A 27,201-nucleotide genomic window follows, 5' to 3' on the forward strand; every position below is an offset into this window, starting at 1 on the left:
AACTAGTTCCCCAATGCAGGGTACTGTTCCTTCATAGAGTGATTTGGGACATACCAGCTTCTTCCAATATCTCATTCATGGTCTGGATGGCTGTGCCAGGAAAGTTCCTAAACAGAAATAAATTACTTAGTAGAGGCCTGAACATGGCAGTTGCCTGCCGCCAATTCTTTCTTTAAGAACTAATACGTCTATCTTTCTATCTCAAGGCAGAAATGTATTGGGGATAGGCGAGAGTTTTCTTTGTTGCACTTGTAGCTTTTGTTATCTTGAGCTTTGGGCTCAGTTTGTATGGTTCCTCATTGTATGGAGATTTGGAGCCTTGTATTGGCCAGTTGGTCTAGCTTTGTTTTCTATTAATTTTCAAAAATACTTTACCTTGTTCAAAACAGAGTATGAGAAAGGGAATCTGTATTTTGTTGCCTTCAGTTAAAGCCCCTTTATTTTTGGTTGGCTTGCTTTTATATCTATATTTTTGCCTCTTCTTTTCAATGAGTTCTGTTTGTTAACAAATAAAATTTATATTTATTATTAACATATGGATTGTAATTATAGGTTCTATATAAGGTAAAATAAAAAGAAAACAGATTTTTTATTAGATTCCCATGATTATTAAACAATCTACATCAATATTTTAAAACGTGGAGGCGTGACACAAGGCGTTCCACTACCTAGAGGCGTGAGGCGTAGTTCAGAACGTAAGAGGCATAAGAGTGCATATACTGACTAACAACACTGACTGCATAGCTGATGTCTGGTCATGTGAGATAGATAGAGGAGTTTCCCAGCTAATCGTGTGAGAAGGCTCAACAGTAAAAGGATCATCTGTAATGGGAGATGAAAGAGATGGGGTACCTGGATCTGGATCCTCAGAAAGGATTGGGGCTGGCCTGGACTGCTGATGACCGAAATCAATCTGCCTCCACCGTATGTGATAAACTCTCAAATTCCGACATTTTTGGCAACCCTCCCCATTACACCCCTCTTCACTCAATGGAGCAGGTAAAGGGACTTCTGATGTGTTAACCCCAACCTCACTACTCTCCCCTTGAGAAGAAACCCTAGAGTAATAAGGTACATCTTCAAAGAAAGTAACATCCATAGATACAAATCTCTTTCCCGAAGTAGATTCATAGCAATAGTATTCCTTTTGAGTTTGTGCATAACCAAGGAAAATACATTTTGAGGCTTTAGGATCAAATTTGGAACGGTGAGGGCCAAGAGTTTGCACAAAGCAGGTACAACCAAAGGTTTTAAGAGGAACAGAGAATAGCTCTTTATTAGGATATAAAAGGGTGAATGGAGGTTTCATGTCAAAAACCCGTGAAGGGATTCGGTTGATGAGATACACAGCTATGAGAATAGCATCTCCCCAAAAATGTATAGGCACATTGGAGTTAAATATGATACTTCTAGCTACTTCCAATATGTGCCTATTCTTTCTCTCAGCCACTCCATTCTGCTGAGGGGTACGAGGGCAAGTACTCTGATGGATAATCCCATGGTTAAGAAAATAAAAGGTTAGTGATGTTTTAATGTACTCTTTCGCATTATTGGATCTGAAAATTTTGATTTTTACCCCAAACTGAGTTAAAATCATCTGATGAAAGATCCGGGTCAAGGTAGGAACCTCATCTCGAGAACGCATCAAATAAACCCAAGAAAACTGGGTGTAGTCATCAGCAAACAGCAAGAAGTATATGTACCCCCCCCCCCCATAGCAGTGATGTGATAAGGTCCCCAAACATTGGTATGCACAATGTCAAAAGGAATACTACTTCTCTTATTACTCAATGAATAGGTTGTTCTACAATGCTTTGCAAACTCACAACTTTCACACTTCAAACTGGACATCTGGATAGATTCAAATAAACTAGGAAACAAGCTTTTCAAAGACCTAAAGGACAAATGACCCAAGCGGTTATGCCAAAGCATAACCTGACCAACAGACTGAGAAACAAAAAACCCCCTGACTTCACTACCTTCCCATTGTGAACTTCCTCCAAGCAAATAGATCTCATTTGTCTCACGGCCAGTCCCAATCACCTTCCTTGTCTCCAAATCCTAAAAAACACATTGATTAGGAAAAAAGGTTACTGAGCAATTTTGGTTTTTAGTAATGCTACTAACTGAAAGTAAATTAGTGCTAGGTTTAGAAACATGCAAAACAGAAGACAGGGAAATGGCACTAGAAAACTTGATGTCTCCCTTGCCAGAGATGGGAACAAGTGAACCATCAACAATAGACACCTTGTCTCTGCCAGAGGATTAGTGATAGGTAGTAAATAGTGAGGGCAAGCCAATCATATGATCAGATGCACCTAAGTCTATTACCCAACAATGTTCAGTGTTACCTGGAGCTGAAGCATGATAAGTTGAGGCCTGTGTACCTGAATGAGCAAATGCTGAGGTGGGAGGAGCTGATGTTGTGACTGGCTGAGATGATGATGCTGAATTACCAACCTCTTTTTCCAACTGAGTCAAGGCAGCCCGGGCAGCAACTAAAGTGTCTAGTGGTGCTGCTCTTGTGCCTGATGAGGATGCACAATCAATAGTAACAGTCGTATTAGCATTCCCCTTTTTGTTTCTAAGTTTTGCTGGAACTAGATGAGGATGTAGCTTCCAACAGGTTTCTTTGGTATGCTTAGGTTTCTTGCAATGTTCACATATTAGGTCCCTCTTGTCTCCTTCTTCATATCTCTCTCCTTATCCCCCCAAACTTGGGTTTAGTTGCTACCAAGGCTGATTCAAGTGGTGGATGCTGTAACATAACTTTCCTTCTACTCTCTTCACTGTGCACTAGAGAGTAAGCTTGTGATAAGGTCACCCTATCTCTTGTTAGAAATTGTTATCTCAGAATGTCATACTTAAAATTCAGACCAGCTAGAAACTCAAATACCCTATTGGTTTCAACCTGCTTTCTGTAAGTCTATGCATCCTTCTGACTTTCCCACTCAATTGTTTCTAAATGATTAGATTCATGCCACAAGGATTTCAAGGTTGAAAAATAAACTGAGACTGGCTTCTCTCCTTGTTTAAGGTTATTTACCTTACATTTTAGCTCATAAGCCCTAGCAACATTGAGGGGTTGGGGGTAGGTTTCCTTCATGATATCCCAAATTTCCTTAGCTGTTTTTACCCATAAATAATTTCCGCTAATATGTGACTGCATGGAGTTACACAGCCATGTCATAACTAAATAGTTCTCTTGAACCCATTTGATATATATTTGGTCCTCCTTAGCTGGTTCCTTTACATCACCCAGCAAATAACTTAGCTTTCCTCTACCCCCAATAGCCATCATGGCTGATTGGGCCCACTCTAAGTAGTTTGATCCATCAAATTTTATAGTGGTAATCTGAAAATTGTTCTCAGGTATGCTACCAGCACCACCAGCCCCTAAAAAGCTTTCCCCTTGGCTCTTAAACTCCATTCTTTGTCAAGAAAAGGTTAAAGAATGCCTCTCGTAGTACTGAGACTGGGTAATTACACCCAGAATTTGCTAACAGCCGAACCTAAGGTCAAGAAAAATACTTTTTATATCACTAAGACTGGGTAATCTCACCCAAAATTTATTAACAGCCGAACCTACTTTACCCTTCTAGGTCCGCAATCCACCCAAAAAAAAAAAAATCTGATAACCTTCCAGAGAACCAAAACAACAACTTAGAGTGTAGGGGTGAAACTGAACTAACTGCAGCCCTAGAATTGGTGACAGTCAAGAAACTAGAGTCTTAAACCTAGAACCAGTCAAAGGTCAAGAAACAAGCCAAGAACTCGATCAATAGCCAGAAAAAAGGTGGGATCTCTCAGTCGCACCTCTTAAACTAACCAGAAAGACTATTCTTTTAATGCATCAATCACAAAGAACAGTTCAGGAGAAAAAATCTATCAGCCAAACCTCTTGAAATAATCAGAAATGGTGTTCCTTTTAATAGATCAATATCAAAACTTAACTTACTTCAGTAAAAAATTCTGGTCGCAACCTTCAAAATCAATTCTGAACCCTAATCTTGAAGGTTCTTCCTTCTGTCTGACTCTTCCTGACTGCTGGTCATCCTCTAATGCTTAGCCGCATACAGCCAACAATCTCCAAGATTCAGCCAATGATCTTGTTTTGCTGGAAACTTTCCAATCCTAGGAAATTCTTACGCAGCCAACCATGTTAGACTACCATAAGATTTCCTAGGTTGGCTCTGATACCATGTAGTCGTATGAGACTACTAACAGCCCAAGCTTTAGTGTATAATCAACAAGAAACTGAGAAGATGAGAGGAGAAAGAGAGAAGAGGAGAAGAAGAATTCAAAGGAGGGGTTTTAGAAAAGGAGAGGATACTTTATCTGCTGCCCCCCTCTTTCTATATATATTAATTCTTAAATAAAGATAAGACTGCTTTCATGGCAAAAATAAAATATTAATAAAAGACTAACAACTAATTGTAGACTGACACTAACAATTGACTGTATACGAGTACAATAAAGTGGTGGGGACCACATCAGTGGTCTCTACACAAAAGATAAGTAAATATCCATGTATGCAAAGGTTGCCATATGTTATTAGAACTGTGACAACATGCATAGAGCAGAATTTTCCTTTGCTTAGGAAGAAAGAAATAGCAGAAATATGGCATCAATTTGAGGGGAAAACTTATATGACTCCCCACCAAATACCATTTAATACTACAGCAGATAAATAGATGTTTGTCAATGTTTTGTCTCTGAATAATGAATCCGTGCTCAAATTGGTTGAATGTCAATGCTTTGTTTAAGTTTTTTATTTTCTCTTTTCATGGAGGAGGGGATAATTTTAGATAAGTTTTTTATCAATAATAAACTATTTTATTAATTAAATAAAAGAGAAATGTAGAAGAATACATCCACCCATTAGGGAGATAAAAGGTTTAGACCTCTTCTAGAAAAGTTTTTAGGCATAAAAATTTAAGATAAGTTTTATGGCTAAAAAATTACACTAGAAGTATAGCATAGGTTATAAAGGACCAAGATTTTGAACAAAATACTTCTAGAAGATTTTTACTCTTCTTAACAAGGATGTGATTTCCATTGGATCAGTTTGCATATCGTAGTACAGTAACTTCAGAAGAAGGTGGGAATTGTATATAACATTGGGTTTTGAGCTCTTCAAAGCAAGGTTCAAAATTTCAACACGTATCGGGCCATATCAGCCGGTACATATCGTATCAGGAAGGCCCAATACGCCCCTACAGGGGGTGTTTCGGGTCAGCAAGTGGTTCAGGGGGTAGATCAGCCTAAAACCGGCCCCTCTGAACCAGATTCGAAAAAAGAAACAGTACCAGTACAGGCCTATACGCCCTACCGGCGTATCACTCTACATCGATATTTTGAACCTTGCTTCTAAGACAAGGAGTTTTAAGGTCATACCTAGAGTAATCATTCATCAGAAGCTCTTTTGGTTATATGTCCAATATAGGGTTGCATTGTAGGTATGGTCTGGCTAAAGCATTAAGTAGGACCTAGTTTATATTATCTTGCTTTTGCTTGTGTTACTGCTTTTTGGCAATGGAGTTCATGTATCAGACTCTTAATTGATGTTTTGATATATTGTTCTCAAAAATGACAATATTATGATTGTGCTATTTTCCTTGTTTTTATCTTTGCTATTTGTGAATAATTTAGCTAACAAAATGCTTATTTCAGGTTCAGGTTGTTCCTAATGACGCTTTAAAGCTTGCAGTTAAGTGATCGATACACTTATTTTTTTGTTTCGTATTTTTGCAGGGGGTCTATAAGCATTTCAGTGACCCCGCAGAACAATCCAGGCGGTTATACTTTGAACCTTGATATTAGCTAAAGCCTTAAATTTTAAAACTCTTTCAAAATGTTTAATGCTAATTATAGCAATGTCAGAACAATAAAAACTTCATAGAGACCAAAGACGGGAAGATTAGTTCAATGCCTGAGACTAAAGCCATCAATGCCTGATACAAAACTTCATAAAAACTTCATTGAGACCCAACTGTACAATATGAAAGAGAATAAAATTGAACAAGCATGATAAAGCCATTAATGTCCTGACTCCTGAGTTCTAACATATATGATACATACCTGGCGCCAACATGAGACTAAACCATCAAACACTATGTTGTATAAGACTAAAAGCCAGAGGAGCCAAAATATGAGCAACTCTTGGCAAGGTAGGATAGGTGAGGGTGCCAAGAATGAACCAGTTGAAACTCAACAGGGCAACTGCATCAGATGCAGGCTTGTTCTTTATGGTGGAGAAGAACTGAACAACGCTTCTCAGAGACATGCCAACCACAAAGAAGAGAGCTACCACAAGGGGCATACAGGGGTCTTCAGCCTCCCAGATGATCATCCCAACCAAAAGTGAAAGAATTGCACTGAAGAGGCTCTGTGAAAGAGCAACCCCCCTGCGCTGATCAAGCACCTCATCTACTACCAGACTCCTAGAGATGAATTGATATGTGGGTGCATTGCCTTTTGATCCAATCTTTTTGAAGTTTTCAGACTGAATTTCCCCCTTCATTTCATGCTCCCATGAATCTTTTTGTATCAGGTCTTGGACAACCACTTTGTTTCCATCATAACCAGCCTTCCGTGATGGAACATCATATTCAGTTATAATACCATTTTCATTGACATTAGGAGGATCTTTGCAGCTTCCCATGTAATCTTGAGTCTTGAAGTCCCAAGAGCCTTTACCCCTAGCCTCATTCAGACGAGAGTTTTCATCCTTCAGATCTTGCAACTGTAAGAGTATTGAGTGTTTAAAGCAAACATGGTAATGTTAGTACAATTTGGTACCAGATGATCCTAAGAAACTCAGAGATCTGCATGGACTTAATTAGGGCATTGTAAAGTAAAATATATAAATTTACTGGTGAATCAGAGTATGACATGGAACAATAGAAGATATAACAGAAACAAAGTAGAATATACATGACCCTACAACAAATGGATCCTGATCCCCCCAAAAAATAAATAAAATCTCCTGAAAAGTCAGGAATCATACAGGTGACCCAATTTTGATTGCAGATATCTGAAGGTTAACAGTTAATTCAGTAACCAACACCACTAAGCAATCCACATATTAACATGATAATCTTATTATTTATGATGTTTTTCATATTAATCTAGTATTTTGTTTTTGCCCCAAATAAACAGTACATTAAATACCACAATATTAATATTTTATAGTATCAGAATAATTTTTCTCTTAAGCTTTGTGTTAAAAATTTACCTTCACAATAAATAGTATGTTAAACTTCTCTATTTATAACATCTTTCCATCTCCCATTAGATTTTAGTACTCCTCCCTTTTCTTCACACTTCTATTAGTAGGTAAATGTGATTCAGAAGACAAATTTGCAATAAAATATTTCTTTTTACAAAATAGAAATGGGATGGAAGGAGAGCATAGTGACAAGTAAAATAGGCTATAATACCCACATGCCTTGCCCACAGTAGAAAGAAAAGTTACCACCACATTAAATGGTATAACATCCAATGCTATCAGTTGATTCATCAAGACATACTTCGTTGTGTGGATATTCAGCAGTGCATACTTGATATTTCATGCTACTCATTACTGGTTAGAAACTGGTTAGAACTGTAGCAATACGAATAATTCTAAAAGGTAAGCTTCCGGACCTTCCGGTGTATAAAGGTTGTTCTGTGATTTTAAAGGCACACCAGTCACATCTGCATTGCCTCATGTTGTGCCAGAAACCAAGAAAATAAGAAAATGCAAAACCCAGAGAAGAACACCATTAACATTAGGTGTTTTTGTGCCTATGTCTGCAGATCCCTGCAAATGTCACTATTCTCATCCCAATAAAATACATCCCAGAGACTATTTTTATATCATTGAATTAGGTTTCTCAATGCTTTCCTAATTTGGGTACAATTAAGAATGTAAGATAAGACAATACCAATAATGCCCTTGTACAAATGGATATCAGAATAACTGTGGAATAAAGTGGTAGGAAATGATCAAGGGCTTATAGTTTAACAGAAAACATGAAAGAGTAAAATGTGGGACAGGACTCATGTAGCCAACCCCAAATAGCTGGGATTTAGGTTGAGCTGAATTTGGTAGTTAGTCTTCCTACCTTTTTTTTTTGAAAAAGGTAAAGTAAATATTTATTGAGATAGAAACTTCACTGCAACAGATTTTTACTAACATTTTGTTACCTATAGATCCTTTGTATCGGATGTTCATATAACGGTTTTGCATGACTGCAATGGTTTTACCTCTAGATTTTATTGTCATAACATGGGTGTTGGTGTTGGATATGCATGAGATCCACCAATTCCATTGTCACTTTTTTTGTTCCAAAGTTTTGATAGATTGGGTGCATATCTACATAACTAGACACACACCGAGCACAAAGTATAAACTCATATGGTTTAAGTATTAAAATTAAAAGTTGAAACTTGAATGCATACAATATTCTTTTTTACAAATGGTGATAAAATTTTATTGAAAATGTAGACTAAAGTAACCCCAGAAGTAAGTACAACTGTACAACATGGTTAATGTGACAGATTCATCGTAAAAGAAAAACCAAAACAGCACAATCAAAAAATGAAGATTACATCACCCCATCTTTCCTGAGTGCATGTAAAAGTACAGGCATAAAATTCCTGGGAAATGAGACACTGACCAACCATGTACATTCAATCTTTCTAATGAGTTTCTCCTTGGCTGTGCTTCTTTATTCAAATATTCTGTCATTCCTTTCTCACCATAGGCACTAGCATAAAGCAAACAGCAGTAGATTCCATAAGATAGTGCCCTTTTTGTTGTATCCTTCCACATGCCATGAGGCCATGAGAATTGAGGGATCACAAGGGATCACCCAAGACCTTATAATTGGCAAAAAACTGCATAAGTTGTTCAGCAATAGACTAGGGATCAAGTGATTTATCATCAGCGTTTTTTTTTTGACGAATAAAGAGAATATTTCATTAAAAAGGAAAATAAATACAACAGAAAGGTGATAAGATATCACCAAAAGAGAAACACAAATAAAGGACTCAACATTCAGACATCAGCCAACTGAGGGGTGGCTCAGTTGGTATGTTAGCTGGTTTGCTCCAGCATAGACACGGATTCATAACAAAACCAAAAAAACTACACAACTTACAAACATAAAGACTCATCAAACCAGACTCGAAAGAAGACCAAAGAATAGCCCCAAAAAAGAAACCCCTTGAACCGAGAGAACCACCAACCAGACACCTAATCAGAAACACAACCACCATTTGCAAATAACTGAGGCCTCATTCTTCATCCACAAGTGCATCCTCCTCGTCTGAATAGTCCTTGTTTCATGCCTCTCCTCCTTCCCCAAGAACTTTTTTTATTCAACTTCTCTTCTTTTCTCCTTCCAAACTCCTCAAAGGCCCTTCTAGCAAATACCTCAGCACCCCAAAAAAACAAACCCAGACTTTTTTTATCAGTAACGGCATAATTTATTAAGAATAAGAAACTTTAATTACAAGAGATGGGGAGGTAAACTTTCTTAACTCCCCCATTTTAGCAAAATAAAAAATACAAGATTAGAAATGAGCCCAAAAGAAAGATCCCGTATTCACCCCTTGCTTGGCTAACCCATCAGAAAGTGAGTTAGCAGTTCTCTTTACCCAACTGTATTTCACCTCAATGTCCCTAGTCCACTTAAATTTTTTCTTTTCATTGTTGTAGCTCCAAATACCAGAGTTGTCTTCCTTTAGCCATCTCACCACCACCTCTGAGTCACCTTCAAACACCACTTTTCTTAGGTTCAGCTCCCTTGCTCTTTGGGCACCTTCCAGAGCTGCAAGGATCTCACCCTAAGAGAGTCTCCTTCTCCAATTGGGCCAGAGAACATGGCTATAATAAGCCCCTCTTCATTCCTGAACACTCCCCCTATACCAGAGAGCCCTGGGTTCCTTAAACTACTTCCGTCAAAATTCAGCTTCATGAATCCAAGTGGGGGAGAGGTCCAAGAGGGAGAAGAAACCGCATTAACCTAGGCAGAATTAGCTATCTCTAACCAATTCCTCATCAAGTCATCGAAGGAAAAAACTGTGAATAGGTTCAGAGATTTCAGCCAGTGAGCCACCCTTACAAGTATCAACTCCATTATATTCTCAATGGTTCTTTCCTTTTCTGGGAAGGTATGTGAGTTTCTTTCCTCCCAAATAGACCAGCAGACTGCAGCCCTAATACATCTCCACATAATTCTCCCTCTTTTTAAAGGCCAACTAAAATAAGGAGAGAAGAGGCTTTGCACATTCAAGGGAGGGGTCCAGCTGCACCCAAAAAGGGAGAAAACCCATTCCCAAATAGTTCTAACATGTAGGCAAGAAATCTATAGGTGGTAACCAGTTTCCCCTTCAACTTTGCAAAGAATACACCTGTGTAGGGATAGACAAGAATTGGGTCTCTTTCTTTGAAGCAGGTCCCCTGTGTTAATTCTTTCCAAGAATGCTTCCCACAAAAACTACCATCCTGAGGAGGAATGGGCTTGCTCCAAACCTCTTTAACAGGGAAGGACAGACCACTAGGGGCAGAAGGCTGAGATAAGGTTTCAAAGAAGGAAGCACAAGAGAAAGTACCAGAGGAGGAAGGGGTCCAAATTCTGATATCTTCCTTAAAGGGATCCAAGAAGACATTCTCAAGAATGGTTAATAAAAAATAAAGCATTATTTTTTATTTTTTGTTATTTCTGTTATTGTACTCACTTACAGCAGGGGCACAAGAGTCTTTTCCCTTCTTATTTCTGCTGCCCTATATAATATAATAGAAGCTGGCACCGCCAACACTGTTCTATTGCTCCCAACCTTTTCTTCTTCCTTTCTTCCTTCTCCTTTTCTCTCTTCTTCCCTTCTCTTCTCTACTTCCTCATATTTCAATCGGATTTATTGCCAAGATGGTATCAGAGCAAGGCTGTTGAATCTGGGCGACCAAGTTTTTTCACTTCAAGTTGCTGAATCTGGGTGGAACAGAGGACTGAATCTGGGCTGATCAAATCAGATCTGCAACTGGTACAACCCTAAAGTTTTTCTTTCTTCTTTTATTTCTTTCCTTGGTTGTGTACCAAGTGGAGAGCAAATGAATCCAAACCACTAAATGTCGGCAGACTTTTGTGAGGGTTATATTTTTTATTTGTTGGATCGTGTGATCCTGTACCTATGAAAAGGTGACTGTAGGTCATAGATGACCTGTTTTCTCTGCTCGTTAGTCTGATTTCATGTGTGTTAGGATCTCTCTTATTGATTAATGCTGTGGTGGAACTTACACGTTATTGATTAATGCTGTGGTGAAAATCAGTCTCGTCATAGTTCTTGTTTGGAAATTGGTGCTGTTTTTTGTGCTCAGATTAAGTCCATAACTGAATGGTTGTGTGTGGAGCTTTTGTCGATATAAGGAGGGATCCTAAGTTGAGATTTTAGATCAAAAAATCTTGTGCTTACCATGTCGTCTGAGAATTCTGCTACTTCAGAGATTTTAGGGAGTCACAATGGAATCAGTGGGGGAATGGATATGAATTTCCCATGGCTGTTATTCCCTTTGATGGTCTGAACTACCTTGAGTGGTCTAGGGGAACCAAGAGAATAGTATGGTGATGTCATGGCTCTTGGTTTCCATGCTGCCACAGGTAAGGAAGACTTTTATGTGGGCTGAAACTGCTTGTGAGATATGGGAACAAGCAAAGTCCACCTATTCAGAGCAGAGACACTATGCCAAGATATATCAACTGCAAGCTGAATCCTCTACTTGCAAGCAAGGGGAGAGGAGTCTCTCGATGTACTATTCTGATTTGACATCGATATGGAAAGAACTTGATCACTACCAGAATGTGAATTGGAAGTGTGATGAAGATGCAAAGGCGTATAAGATGTAAATCAATCCTCTAATATCAAGTTTAAATTCAGTGATTAGCAGAATAAAACAGGTCTGAATAACTGTATAAGAGAAGAAGATGGCGAAGAGAAGAGGTAAGAGAAGGAGTCGAATCAATTCTCCATTCTCCTCTAACCCTATTTTATTAAGATCTAAAAAATTAATGATGACAAGTATGCCCTTAAGTGGGCGGCCAGCTTGGCAGTTACATAAAGGAAATAAACAAGAATAAATAACAGGCCCATTAAGTGTGGCCCATCAACATAAAATAAAAGATATTACAAGAGAGGTTGTTAGGGCCTATTCGGCCCAATCTCTTTACACTCCCCCTCAAGCTGAGCATAGATGTCAATCATGCCCAGCTTGCTTATATAGTGTGTCAATTTCCCCCTTAGAACTCCCTTGGTCAAGATATCAGCCAGTTGCTCTTCTGATGTGATGAATGGTAAACAAACTTCTCCTGAAGAGACTCTTTCTCTTATGAAATGCCTATCAACCTCAATGTGCTTAGTTCTGTCATGTTGAACAGGATTATGTGCAATATTGATAGCAGCTTGGTTGTCACAATAGAGCATCATTGGTTTCTCATAGCCCACCCCCAATTCCTCTAGAAGGGATCGTAGCCATAGTAATTCTAACACACCATGAGCCATTGCCCTGTATTCTGCTTCAGCTGAGGATCGAGCAACTACTGATTGTTTCTTACTCCTCCAAGACACAATATTCCCAGCAACCAGAGCACAATAACCAGAGGTGGACCTTCTGTCATCAATACATCCTGCCCAATTTGCATCAGTAAAGGCTTCCAGCTTCATGTGACCATGCTTAGCAAACAGAATACCTTTCGCTGGAGTACCTTTCAAGTAGCACAGAACCGTTTCTACAGCAGCTAGATGAGTATCTCTGGGAGAATGCATAAACTGACTAATAACACTTGCTGCATAGGAAATATCTGGCCGAGTCATGCAAAGGTATAACAACTTCCTAAGTAGTCTCTGAAACACTCCCTTATCAGGCAAAGGTTCACCATTTGTGGCAGAAAGCTTATGATTAGGATCAATGGGAGTGGAGATGGGTTTAGTGCCAAGTTTACCAGTTTCAGCAAGAAGATCAAGGACATATTTGCACTGAGATATAAAGATACCATCCTTAGATTGAGCAACTTCAATGCCCAAGAAATACCGAAGATCTCCAAGTCTGTGATTTCAAATTCAGAATTGAGAAATCCTTTTAGTTTGTTGGCCTCTTCAATGTCATTACCCGTGACCACAATGTCATCAACATAAACAACCAAGAAGGTCACCAGAGAGTCATTTTTCTTCAAGAATAGTGTATGATCATATTGTGTTCGAATGTAGCCAAATGAGACTAGAGCAGTCCGAAATCCCTCAAACCAAGCCCGAGGAGATTGTTTGAGACCATAAATAGATTTGTGTAGTTTACACACTTTGCCTTTCATTTCTTTCCCATACACTCCTGGAGGTAGAGACATATAGACCTCTTCATGCAGGTCTCCATTCAGAAAGGCATTTTTAACATCAAACTGGTGTAGGGGCCAGTCAAAAGTAGCTGCTAGAGAAAGTAAAACCCTGACTGCAGTCATCTTAGCAACAGGAGCAAATGTCTCAAGATAGTCAATGCCATACATTTAGGTGTAACCCTTAGCAACCAACCGAGCCTTAAATCTCTCAACAGAGCCATCAGAGTGATACTTAATGGTAAACACCCATTTACAACCCACTGGTTCCTTCCCTTCTGGCAAGTCCACAATATCCCAGGTATGGTTCTTATGCAATGCATCAAGTTCAGTCATCATAGCATCCCTCCATTCAGCTTGAGATAATGCTTCTGGTACAGACCTGGGTATCACATGGGAAGACACAAAGGCAAGAAAGGAGTAGTAGAAAGGGGAGAGAAGGCTATAAGATAAGTGTTTGGAGATACAATGGGTTGTACACTTACGCTTGCCCTTGCGAAGAGCAATAGGAAGGTCAAGGTCTGAGACAGTCAAAGATGGGTCAGTAGAGGGCTGACTTGTTTCCTCAAGAATGATAGAAGTGGCAAGACGCTCTTCTGAAGGAGTGGAAACAACCTGCACATGTCTGAATCTCTGCCTTTGGTACCACCTTTGGAGAGCAAGAGCAGAAGGAGGAGGAGGAGCTGGGATATCAGAGGCAGGTCCAGTGGAAGAGGTGGACACCCCATGATCGGACTCACAAGGGATGGGAAGAGGAACGGCTGGAGACACAGCAAAGGGCTCATTAGATTTCTCCCCCTCAGAAGGAATACTGAAAAAGGGAGTCAACTCGGCAAAGGTGATCCCGAGATACAAAGCGGGTGCCACGAACTGGATCAAAACAGCAATAACCCTTCTGTGTGGAGCCTTAGGTTCAAACTTGTGCCTTTGGTGACTATGAATATGCACATAGCAAGTACACCCAAACACACGGAGAAGAAGAGAAAAGAGATCCTCATCCGGGAAGAGAAGACTAAAAGGAGTTTTAAAGCCAAGGACCCGGGAGGGCATACGGTTGATCAGAAAGGTAGCAGTAAGAACAACATCTCCCCAAAACTTTACAAGAACATGGGATGCAAACAAGAGGGATCTAGCAACCTCAACCACATGCCTATTCTTTCTTTCCGCCACCCCGTTTTGTTGTGGAGTGTAGGAACAAGAACTTTGATGAATAACCCCAAAAGTTTCAAGATAGGTGGAGAGGGTTCTCTCAAAATACTCTTTAGCATTGTCAGAACGAAATATTTTGATACGAGTATTAAACTGGGTGAGGATGAGTTCATGAAAATTTTTCACAATAACTGGTACTTCATCCCTGGATTTCATGAGATAAATCCAAGTGTAACGCGAATAATCATCAATAAAAAGGATAAAGTACCTGTAACCCCCCATGGTTGGCATATGATATGGCCCCCACACATCAGAGTGAACAATATGGAAAGGAGAGTGATCTTTTATTGCTAATTGAATAGGAATGTCTACAATGCTTTGCCAGCTCACATGATTCACAATGAAGACTCGATAAAGACACTCCTTTAAACATATCTGGGAACAGATGACTCAAAGCAGAAAAAGACAAGTGACCAAACCGAAAATGACATAATAAAATTTTGTTAACAGACTCCGACACAAGCTTGATCTGGTGTGTCCAGCAAGTATATTCCGTTCGCCTCATGGCCACTCCCAATCATCCTCTGAGACTGCAGGTCCTAAAAAACACAATGAGTGGGAAAGAAAGTTATGCTGCAATTCATGGACTTTGTTAAGCTACTAACAGATGAGAGGCTTGTGTTAAGCTTAGGGAAATGAAGAACAGAAGATAAGAACAGGGTGTCAGAGGTCTTTATATCACCTTTACCAGAGATGGGGGCAAGAGACCCATCGGCAAGGGATATTTTCTCTTTCCTAGAGAGAAGGTGATATGAGCAAAAAAGGTTAGATAGACTGGTCATATGGTCTGATGCACCGGAATCGATAATCCAAGGGATTTTATGATTACCTGAAGCTGAAGCATGATTTGCAGAAGCACGAATACTTGAGTGAGCAAAAGCCGATGAGGATGATGTGCTGTTGGAAGGGTGAGCTAAAGAAACTATAGCTTTCAGGTGATTTAGGAGTCTCCCACACTTCTCAAAATCCAGCTTCATTGCAACCAACTGTTCAATGGTTGATTTCTCTTCACTCTCCTTACTTCCCCCTTTAGGTACTGTAACAGCATTAGCAGTCTTGGGTTTCCCCACCTGACTGCCCTTCTTAGGGTTATTATTGTTCTTAAACCTATCAAGGAGAAGTCCAGGATGAAGCTTCAAACAGGTGTCCTTTGTATGTCGTGGTTTCTTGCAATATTCACACACCTGTTCTCTCTTCTCAGTAGGGCCCTTTGGTTTCATTCCCGCATGTGCAAAATGTTCTGTAGGTGGACTCTGCAACTGAACCTGCCGCCTACTCTCCTCACTACTTATCATAGCATATGCCTGTGAAAGAGTAACCTCATCCCTGGCCAAAATATTCTGTCTGATAATATCAAACTCAGGGTTGAGTCCAGTGAGAAACTCAAACACCCTATTTCTCTCCACCAGCTTTCTATACATTTCAGCATCCTTTTTACTCTCCCATACCACTGTCTCCATAACATCAATTTCCTGCCATAGGGATTTCAGTATATAGTAGTAGATTGCCACACTCTTCTCCCCCTGTCTCGGGTTTTTCACATCACTTTTCAATTTGTACGCTCTGGCTACATTCAGTTTCTATGAGTAGGTCTGAGGTACACTGTCCCATATCTCCTTGGCCGAAGACATCCAGAGATAGTGCTGGCTTATATGGGGTTGCATAGAGTTAACCAACCATCCTATAACAGTGTAGTTCTCTTGCATCCATTTTTCAAATTCAGGGTCTGTCTCTTCGGGTTTCACCTTACTGCCTGTGAGATACCCGAGTTTTCCTCTATTACAAACATAGATTTTTATAGATTGTGCCCAAGCAAGATAGTTCATCCCATCTAGCTTAATTGTGGTCACACCAGTCAAAACGGAATCTATTGAGGCAGGTCCAGAAACCGGCACCTGCTTGAACTCACTTCCATATGTCTCCATTAATCAAACGGAAATCAAAGAACAACAAATTTTGACTATGTAAACTTACTTGAAGCCAAACCAGAACTTGGGTGCTTAAAAAACTAGGGTTTTGCTCCGTCCAGTAGATGGGAGGAAGAGAGAAGATGCTGCCGCACCAACCAGACTAACCCAAACTCTTCCAAACCTGAACCGCCCTATCAGTCACAAGACACCTTCCAAGCATAGAGCACCACACCCGAGCTTCACCTTTCCTGGTAACCTCGAAAATCACTAGTCAGCCAGGGTTTCAGGCAGCAGCAAAACAACAACACTTCTTGGCAAAATCTAGTCAGAACTAAACTCTCCAAACCCTTCTACCAACTAGGCAAGTGATTCTCTATACTATAGAGAACCTATAACTCCATACACTCTTGATTTTGGAGTGTACAAGAACGAAGAAAAAGAAGGAAGAGGAACTAAACCTGCTCTGATACCAAGATGTAAATCAGTCCTCTAATATCAAGTTAAATTCAGTGATTAGCAGAATAAAACAGGTCTGAATAATTGTATAAGAGAAGAAGATGGCGAAGAGAAGAGGTACGAGAAGAAGGAGTCGAATCAATTCACCATTCTACTCTAACCCTATTTTATTAAGATATAAAAAATTAATGATGACAAGTATGCCCTTAAGTGGGCGGCCAACTTGGCAGCTACATAAAGAAAATAAACAAGAATTAATAACAAGCCCATTAAGTGTGGCCCATCAACATAAAATAAAAGATATTACGAGAGAGGCTATTAGGGCCCATTCGGCCCAGTCTCTTTACAATATAAATCACTTGTATCTCAGCAACGGGTCTATGCCTTCCTCCTAGGGATGAATCCTTCATATGAGTCCATCACGGTGCAGATCTTGGGCATTCGGCCCAGTCTCTTTACAATATAAATCACTTGTATCTCAGCAATGGGTCTTTGCCTTCCTCCTAGGGATGAATCCTTCATATGAGTCCATCACGGTGCAGACCTTGGGTAGTAAAGACTTGCCATCAGTCCCGGAGGTGTATGCCTTAGTGCAGTCAGAAGAGATTAGAAGAAGTGTGATGAATTGTGTAGAGGGGGAGTCAGTTGCCCTAGCTGTCCGAGGAAATTCAGATACAAATGTCAGAGGTGCTTTTAAGAAAGGTGACTCTCTGAAGAGAATAAATGATAAGAATAAACTTTGGTGCACTCACTATGAGAAGACAAGACACACGAGAGATACATGTTGTGATCTCCATGGAAAACCTAAATGGGCACAGGATTTGGGTAAGAAGTCAACACCTTATCAGGGCAAGAAACCAAGTCAGCAGAATCAGAAAAAAGTATAACTCAGCTAATATGGCGTCGCCAAAGACTAGTCCATTGGTAACTCAGGAGAGGAATCCCAATATTGACCCTAAGGAAGAAATTATCAACTCCTTTCATGACCATTTGGAATTGTATGGTAGGACTCTCCGCCAAATGGATTCTAGTCCTATTCCCTCTACCTCTTTCGTGTCTACATCAGGTAACGTTGCCACTACCTTCCATGTGTCATCTCATACCACTGATTCTCCTTAGGTTATTGACGAGCATCAAACCACATGACCGGTAAGTCAAATTTACTTCAGACAAGAGATAAGGTGAGACTAGCTGATGGTTCTTTCTCTACCATAGTTGGCCAAGTTACCATACCTCTCCAACTCAGCCTTACCCTTTCTAATGTACTGCATGTTCCGAAATTAACAATGAACTTGTTGTCCATTAGTAGTATAACTCACTCCTTGAAATGTTCAATCAATTTTTTTCCATCTTCATGTGTGTTTCAGGATTTGGCCTCGGGGAAAATGATTGGTAGATGTAGCATGGTGGATGGTCTCTACGTGTTGAAGAATAAAGCTAGTCTTGTGGCTACAGAGTCCATGAGTTTGTCCAGTGAGACTCAAGCCTATTTATGGCATAGTCGTCTTGGTCATCTTTCTTTTGAGTCATTAAAAGTTATGTTCCCAAAGTTGTTTGAGTCCTTGTCAGTGAGTCAGTTACAGTGTCAGACATGTCAATCGAGTAAACATTGTCAAAGTTCTTTACCTTTGAGAAAAAAGAAGATCTGAATTTCCATTTCATATTGTTTACTCTGATGTTCGGGGCCATGTTACTCTACCCACTGAGGCTGGATATAAGTACTTCATTACCTTGATTGATGAGTACTCTAGATACACTTGGGTTTACCCTATGCGATCTAGAGATGAAGTGTCAAAAATTGTGAAAGACTTTCAACACATGGTGTCCACTCAGTTCCAAACTGAAATCCATATCTTCCAGTCGAACAATGCGAAGGAATACTTCCATATTGATCTCACGGAGTTTTTTGCTTCGAGTGGGTCACTTCAACGAAGCTCTTGTGCCAGGACACCCCAACAAAATGGTGTTGCTGAACGAAAGAATCGTCACCTTCTCGAAGTAGCTCGTGGCTTATTAATTCATATGAATGTGCCAAAACGTTTTTGGATGGATGCAGCTTTGTGTGCTACATACATCATCAACCGTATGCCATCTCGGTTACTAGAGTATAAGGCCCCACATCAGCTTCTGTTTCCTACAGCTCCGTTGTCCACCATTCTGATGCGTGTTTTTGGGGGTTGTTGCTTTGTCCATAACTTGTCCCCTACTTGAGGTAAGCTTTATCCTCGGGCTATTCCTTTTGTTTTCCTTGGTTACCCTTTATCTCAAAAGGGGTATCGCTGCAATGATCCTACCTCTCGCAAGTACTATGTCTCCATTGATGTATCATTCTTTGATAATCAACCTTTCTTCTCGATTTCTCCTTAGGGGGAGAGTAAGGCTGAGGAGAAACAGGCGGGACAAACTCAACTACCTCCTTTATCCGATCCTCCTCCATTCCGAGTCTTTCATCGTCGCCATAAAAGCCAACAGAGTACAAGAGCCGTGGAACATGACACTATGCAACCAACATCATCGGATTCGCCAGAGGCAGATCCGTCTCATCAGCCAGGTACACTTGCTCCTATTGAAATGTTTGTTCCTCTCAATGATCTTGATGTTCCTATTGCTAAGAGAAAGGGTGTTAGATCTTGTACCACTAATCATCCTATCTCTAATTTTGCTAAGAGAAAGGGTGTTAGATCTTGTACCACTAATCATCCTATCTCTAATTTTGTGTCCTATGATCACATTTCACCTTCATTTCGTGCATTCCTCTCTTCTGTGGACAGTGTCCCCGTTCCTAAGAATGTGGCAGAAGCTTTATCTAAACCTGAATGGACAGATGCAATGCAGGAATAAATTGATGCATTACACAAAAACAACACTTGAGAGTTGGTGGATCTTCCTGAAGAGAAGGAACCAGTGGGTTGCAACTGGGTGTTCACAGTGAAACACAAGGCTGATGGAACTGTTGAAAGGTACAAGCCTAGACTGGTAGCAAGAGGTTTTACACAGGTATATGGAGTGGACTATGTAGAGACTTTTGCTCCAGTAGCCAAGATGAACTCTATCAGGATTCTTCTTTCATTGGTAGCAAATCTTGACTGGGAACTTCACCAATTGGACACCAAATATGCTTTCTTGAATGGTGACTTGGAAGAGGAAGTGTACATGACCCAACCTCCAGGTTTTTGTGCCAAAGGCAGTGAACAAAAGGTGTGCAGGTTAAAAAATCTTTATATGGGTTGAAACAATCACCTCGGGCTTGGTTTAGTAAGTTCCATTTAGCATTTCAACAGATGGGGTTCAAACAATGCTAGCCATATCTCACTCTATTTGTGAAAAGAGGTGAAGGGAAAATTGCAGCTCTAATTGTGTATGTGGATGACATAGTGAGCACAGGAGATTGAGAGGCTGAAATACGGAGACTAAAAAAATTCTTAGCCACTCAATTTGAGGTGTAAGATCTAGGCCCCTTGCGTTATTTCCTTGGAGTTCAAGTTGCCCGCTCTCACAAGGGCATCTTTATTTCCCAACGGAAATATGTACTAGATCTACTAGAAGATACAGGCAAGTTGAGGGTAAAACCAATTGACTCACCAATTGAATCTAATCATCAGCTGGGAGACAGTCAGGGAGAGTTTTTGAAAGATGTGAAGAAGTTCTAGAGACTCATAGGGAGACTCTTGTATTTGTCTATGACCAGGCCTGATATTGCTTATGCAGTGGGTGTCCTTAGTCAGTTCATGCACAATAGGACAACTCACTGTGAAGTTGCAGAGAGGATCCTTAGATACCTCAAGAAGTTTCCCGGAGCTAGTTTGTTGTATCAGAAACATGGTCACTTAAAGGTGGAAGTATATACTAATGTTGATTGGGCAGGAGCAGTTGATGACCGAAAGTCTACCAGTGGGTATTGTGCCTTTGTAGGAGGAAACCCGGTCACATGGAGAAGTAAAAAACAAAGTGTGGTGGCTAGATCTAGTGCTGAAACAGAATATAGAGCGATGTCTCATGGGGTTGCTGAAATCATGTGGATAAGAAATCTGTTAGGTGAACTGGGTTTTGTAGTGAGCAATCATATGTCACACTACTGTGACAATAAAGCTGCCATCAATATTGCTGCTAATCCAGCCTTGCATGATAGGACGAAACACATTGAAGTGGACAAGTATTTTATTAGAGAGAAACTTGTAAATGGAGAAGTGTGTACTCCATATGTCAGCTTAGAAGAACAACTTGCAAATATCTTCACCAAAGGTCTTCATCATGTGCGGCACAATGATTTGTGTTACAAGTTGGGCATGATTTAAATCTATGCTCCAACTTGAGGGGGAGTGTTGAAATAATTTAGTTATTTGTGTTAGGGTCTGTTTGGCTAGTTAAAACATTTTTTTTATTTTCTGTTATTTCTGTTATTGTAATCACTTACAACAGGGGTACAAGGGTCTTTTCCCTTCTTATTTTTGCCGCCCTATATAATATAATAGAAGCTGGTGCCGCCAGCACTGTTCTATTGCTCCAAACCTTTTCTTCTTCCCTTCTTCCTTCTCCTTTTCTCTCTTCTTCCCTTCTCTTCTCTACTTCCTCATATTTCAATCGGATTTATTGCCAAGAGAGCCCTAAAAGAGCACCCCATAGATCTTGAACAATTCTTTCAATGGAAGCTTTCTTCCACAGAGTGAAAGGTAAGCTGATCAATTTTATCTCAAAAGTTTCGACTTTTACCTCCATCTTATTGCAAGAGAACGACCAATTTTCTAATGAAACCACCCCCAATTAGGGATTGAAATTTCGTGGGAATTTTCGGGTATCCAACCCGCCCGATCCTAATAGGACTCGTTTATCAAAACCCTATAGTGTTTGGGACGGGTTTGGCTTTTGACTTTAGGGTATCCGATACTCGATACCCAGGATGCATAAACATGAACATATTATATTATATATCATGCACAAATTTATAAATTTTAAGTACTAGGATAATTATTCTATTTTTAATATTTTATTTGTATAGTTTTTTTGGGATTACAATCATCATTTAATGTAAATTTGGATTTGATAGATTGTTTATTTCATTTAGCTATAAAATGCTAATTTTAAATATTATTTCTTTTAATTTTTAGTTGGAATTGTTAATCATATACATGTATTGATTGTTTTGATGAACACAAAAGTTAATAAAATCTATTTTATTTCATTAAATAACATAAAAGGCGAGATGGCTTAGTGGCTTAAAGTAGTGTTAAGAGATTCGGCGCTATCATTAATTGATTTGGGTTCAAGTCACAAAGATAAGCATTGAGAAGCTTTTTTTTAGTAGAAAACGTTTGGTCAAGGGGTTTAACAGGTGGGACGGGTCGGAACAGGTTTAACGGGTTTGGGACGGGACGGGTTTGGGAAATTGAGAGGAAAAGTTAAACGGGTTTGGGACGGGTTTGGAGTCAGGGATACATAGGTGGGTTTGGGAATGGGGCACCCTAACCGTTGCCATTCCTACCCCAATTCAGTCTCTACAGTTCTAAAGTTTGCCATATTTGACCCTGTATCCAGAATGGCTCTTTTTCATCAAAAGGAAACATAGAAACTCAGGAGATTACTTGGAGTTCCCTCGTAATAGCCTCTGTAATCACATTCCAGTTAAATACCTTCTCCCCAGCCTTTAAAATCAATCATCTTTCCCAATCTCCTTTATTATTTTCAAATACCAGCCTCTGTACCTTGGGCTAGAAACCGAAAGGAGTTGCTGGACTTCCTCTAGCACACAGTTCTCAAGCGTTCCTTCAATCCAAAGGCTCTCAAAAGAGTTCTCAAAGGGTTCTCCTTGATTGGCAATGAGGATTCTGCAATTAGCCAGTTCACCTTCTTTAAGCGACAGTAAGTCTTGTATCTTCTGTGCCATCAATCTCCATCCCCAACCTTCTTTTTCCTTCTAGAAGACAGATAAGTTGCATTTATTGCTTACAAAAAATCCTGAAACCTCCAAGAACCACCCTTTCTGGTTGTATTTTAGAATCACTTGATACCTTCTTCTTGGAAGTTTCAGTGTGCTTTCCACCTGTCATTCTTAATAGTGAACAAAGCCCCATCAATGAATCCTTTCAGCCATTGTACTGCTTCTCCTATTAGGTAAATAGTGGCTTCCTCTCTCTCCAGATCATCCTCGGTACATCCTCTTTTAGCACAGATCAGCAGTTCATGTAAAAAGAGAATGAAGAATGATACCTTCAATGGAACATGGGCATTATAAATGATCTGCCATGGAAAAGCATCCTCTCATGAAACAAGCATGGAATCATAGAATGATGAATAAGCTTCTCTTATCAATCTTCCACACCCTTGCATCCTCCTCTTCCATCTGAATATGCATATTATTGATCCTACTCAGCAATGATATTAATGCATCTGCTTCCCAATCATTAACATTCCTTCTCAATCTTGCATATCACCTGGTGAGCTAGCACATCATAACGGTCTTTCATTGTGTCATATTTGTTTGTTGCAAGTTGAAACAGTTTTGGAAAGTAATGAGATAGAGGATTTCCCCCACACAAGGAATCCAACCAAAGGCGAATGTATACTCCTTCACCATGCCTATATGCAATATGCTGAAGAAATTCCCCTTGGATTTCCAAACACTGCAACCATACAAAGGAATGTTATCACCTAAATCCTACCCAAAGTGAGAAAGCCTATATTCGTTGCCAATAACTCTCCTCCTCAGTTTGTCCTTCTGATACAGATACTTTGCTTCCACTAACACATGCACATGGTGGTTGCAAATTGTGGGCTTGATTTGCTACAGCCACATATTCCAATAACAAAAACATTAACTTAACCAGTTACAGGAGTCTTGAGTCTAGAAAGTAGTTAGCCAGGGGTTTGACTGTGCATGTTGAAGCTCCACAAGTTATTAGGAGCTAATTATTAAGAATTTGTTTTACTTGATTCTAGGAGATTAAGCTAGCTAACTCATGTATTTAGAATTGTTATTAAAAGTGAACAAACACATTGATCTTCTCTTTATTTTCTACTTTCAGTGCTATCTCCCGCTACGAGATAACCATCTTCATTTCCTCTATAGCAATGTCAATCCAGCTGAACTCCATAGCTCAAGGGAAGAAGTCTTAGTCCCATTTGATACCTATTAAGATGGTAAAAGAGCAACTTGATCTGGGAATGGCAGAGGAAACTAGTGCAGCATAGTTGGACAAAGATATTAATGCATTACAGTCATCCCAGTTAGATCTGCAAGACACCTCATGGCAACAAGGGGAAATGTTAGAAAGAATCCTCAAGCAGATTGAAGGTTTACAAGTGAGCTTTAGTGACCAGAATCGATAAACTAGTTGAATCTAACCATGATTTTGGCCAATACATTGGAACCCAAACATGCACTATGGAGCGAAACTTTCCCTTTTTTATGGGAAGAATCTCACCAGCTGGATATTCAAGGCCATAGTTTCAAGGCACCAAGGTGAGGCTACATGACAAGGGGGGAAACTTATTGGCTAGGAGTCACCTAGGCAACGGATTTTTTTATAAAAATCATGAATCCTTGGGTAATTCCCTAGGTTCCTCAGCAACTAGCAACCATCTTTCACTTGTAATTATCTATAATCTCCATTATACAAGTATAAACTTTGTATTAGAACATAAAAAATCAACATATTCATGAGAAGGGAAAAAAAGAAAAGAAATTTCAGAAAATATAGGGGCTGAGCCCCTATTTTTGTCCTAGGAAAAGAAGAAAATAAAGGGTGGAAGAAGAAAAAGAAGAAAGTTTTACATTCTTCCTCACTTGACAATTCAGGTTTTGAAGCTTTGGAGAGTTGAAGTGATGGTGGCCAATGATGAAAGATTAACAGGCAGCAAATGACAAGGAGGTCATCATACAGACACAAGAGGTTTCCATTCAAGCAGACTCATTCCTACTCTCATTTAGAGGAAGCAATGCAGTTATGGGGGTTCAGTGGCCCAGTGGCCCCAAACACTAGAACCAATGATCTAGGATTTTGCCACTTTATCACTACATTTCAAGGAGGCCAACAACCGGCATGTGTTGAAAGGCATATCAGCAATGAAGCGGGAAGTGATGGGCCTGCAACAGATTACTAGGGCCCAGGATTTGAGAAGTTCGGGCAAAGTGTGCATCCAAACTATTCAACATAGAAGTGATGGATAAAGTGAAATTGCAAGACCCAAAGCTTCAGCAATTCCTTGAACAGTTCAAGGATGGATTCTAGGAACCTGTGGAGCTACCTCCACCAAGGTCATACGATCATCACATGCCCTTGGAGGAAGAGGCCGAGCCAATAAGCATGAACCATACATGAACCCCTATTTCCAAAAAAAAAAAGTGAAATTGAAAAGATTATTAAAGAATTGTTCACAGGTAGGATAACTTAGTCAAGTATAAATGCATCCGATTATCAAGTTTAATTAGTATAGAAACATGGTGGTGCAACTCAGGCATGTTGGGTCAGGTTGATGATCAACCCAAACCCACCCAAAGACTCAAAACTTGGGCTTGAACCTAGCCCAACCCTAGGTCAAGCTGGAGTTTACCTAACAGCCCCCCCCCCCGCTGAGCTTAACCCAACAAAACTTGGGCTCAGGCAGGTCGAACAAGTTTGAAGGTATTTTTGAATATTTTTTTACAAACATTTTTATTAGGTTTTCTATCTAAATTTAGTAGTAGAATGGATTGAAAGTATGAATAAACGCCATTGATAAATGCATATATAAATATAGTATACATGCATATGTATATAAGGCCATTACCCAACATAGGGTGTTGAGCCCAAGGTAACCTTTCATTAGAACACTGCCCAGAACAAATTTTCCCTCACAGTCCCTTGTTTGGCTAAGGTATCAGCTAGTCCATTTTCTGACCTTCTTGTCCACTTGAAACAAGCACTGATCTCCCTTGTTATGCTAAGGATTTCCCTTGTCAACTTTCTATGTGTCCTGGCTCCCAAACAACCTGACTGCAACCATTCAATTCGCAATTCAGTCTCCTTTATCTCAATTTGGTGTAACTATCCATGCTGCATAGTGGGCTTTCCCATTTCCACACTCCACTTATTCCTCTAAAAATGCGCCCACAATGCCAAGTCCCTTCACTATTTTTCCTTATCCACCCCACTATATTTTTAGAATCTCTTTCCACTTCTATGTTACTCAAGTCTTTTACTCAGTTGTAATCCTTGTAGAACAACCATCATCTCACAGCTATTGTGGAGTCCCCATGGCCTATGGGACCTGAAAAAAGTGTCATCACAGCTCCACTGTTGTCTCTGATCACCTCACCAATGCCCAATATACCTGGATTCCCCAAAAAGCATTCATCACCAGCCTCTAGGATTACTTATAAAAACCATCCATAATCCTCATAAAATCAACCTTGATCATGTGTAAACACTTTTTAAAGAAAGACATAGGGAATCCATCCACCCCAAGGACTTGAACCATTTAAACCTTGCAAGTCCCACTATCCCTCCTCCATGAAGCCCCTCTCTGATCAATCATACTTCATTGTGATTTGATTGAATTATAACCCATCCAGCCAAGTTCTAGAGTATCCCTCATTTGAGAATAGGTGTTTATAGTAATTAACAGTAGCTTGACTCACCTCATTGTCACCTTCAAATATCACGGTCCCTTGAGATGAAAAAATATTAAATTATCAAAATTAAAAATGCATGTATTCAAATTAAAATTACAAAATTTATATCATTCACAATATTTGATATTAGTTAACACTAAAATAGCAAGACACCTAAGTTCTTGAAAATCTAGAGTTTCTCAAGTCACTGGATGAGTCCAGACTCCAGACCCCATTAAAAAAACATAAAAAAAGGCAAAATGTTCCGACTTGTAGAAGGATTGAAATCATTACCTCATTCTCTAGGAGTTCAATTTTGGCAACAGCTTTTTCGTGCTCCTCTTCAAGTTCTCCTAATATTGATTCCACAACTGCACTATCCCTAATAGCTAGCTGCAACCGTTCTTCAAGTTCTTTCTTATCCCACATAAGACTCTCCAGCTGGATTTGCATCTCATCTAGATGAGATCTTAGCTGCATATGATCCAGAAGAATCTTGTATAAGAAATATATCAGAAAAAATATGCAAGTTATTATGTCAAGAGTTCAGGTATTAGCAACACATCAAGATCAAGATAAAACACCTCCTCACCAGTTGAGGACACGGTAATCAGCCCATAACAAATGGAAATTCCAAAACAACACAAAAAAGAAGTTTAAGAGTAGTACAACA

At 39.7% G+C, this 27,201-nt stretch overlaps 1 protein-coding gene across 7 annotated transcripts in view; it reads right to left on the reverse strand.

Annotated features, from left to right (window-relative positions):
• Positions 1 to 5,939: 5,939 nt before the first annotated feature.
• Positions 5,940 to 27,201, reverse strand: part of LOC104610304 (coiled-coil protein) — a 63,179-nt gene continuing 41,917 nt past the window's right edge. For all 7 annotated transcript variants that reach the window (XM_019199907.2, XM_010276857.3, XM_019199908.2 and 4 more), the window contains 2 exons: positions 26,823 to 27,002; positions 5,940 to 6,745 (listed from right to left, as the gene is read on the reverse strand). In XM_019199907.2, coding sequence (XP_019055452.1) covers positions 6,107 to 6,745; positions 26,823 to 27,002 — 819 coding nt within the window. In that variant the 3' untranslated portion in view covers positions 5,940 to 6,106. The remainder of the gene's footprint in view (positions 6,746 to 26,822; positions 27,003 to 27,201) is intronic.

Source organism: Nelumbo nucifera, chromosome 1 (genome assembly GCF_055504915.1).
Source record: "Nelumbo nucifera cultivar China Antique chromosome 1, China Antique-T2T, whole genome shotgun sequence".
NCBI classification, from domain to species: Eukaryota; Viridiplantae; Streptophyta; class Magnoliopsida; order Proteales; family Nelumbonaceae; genus Nelumbo; species Nelumbo nucifera.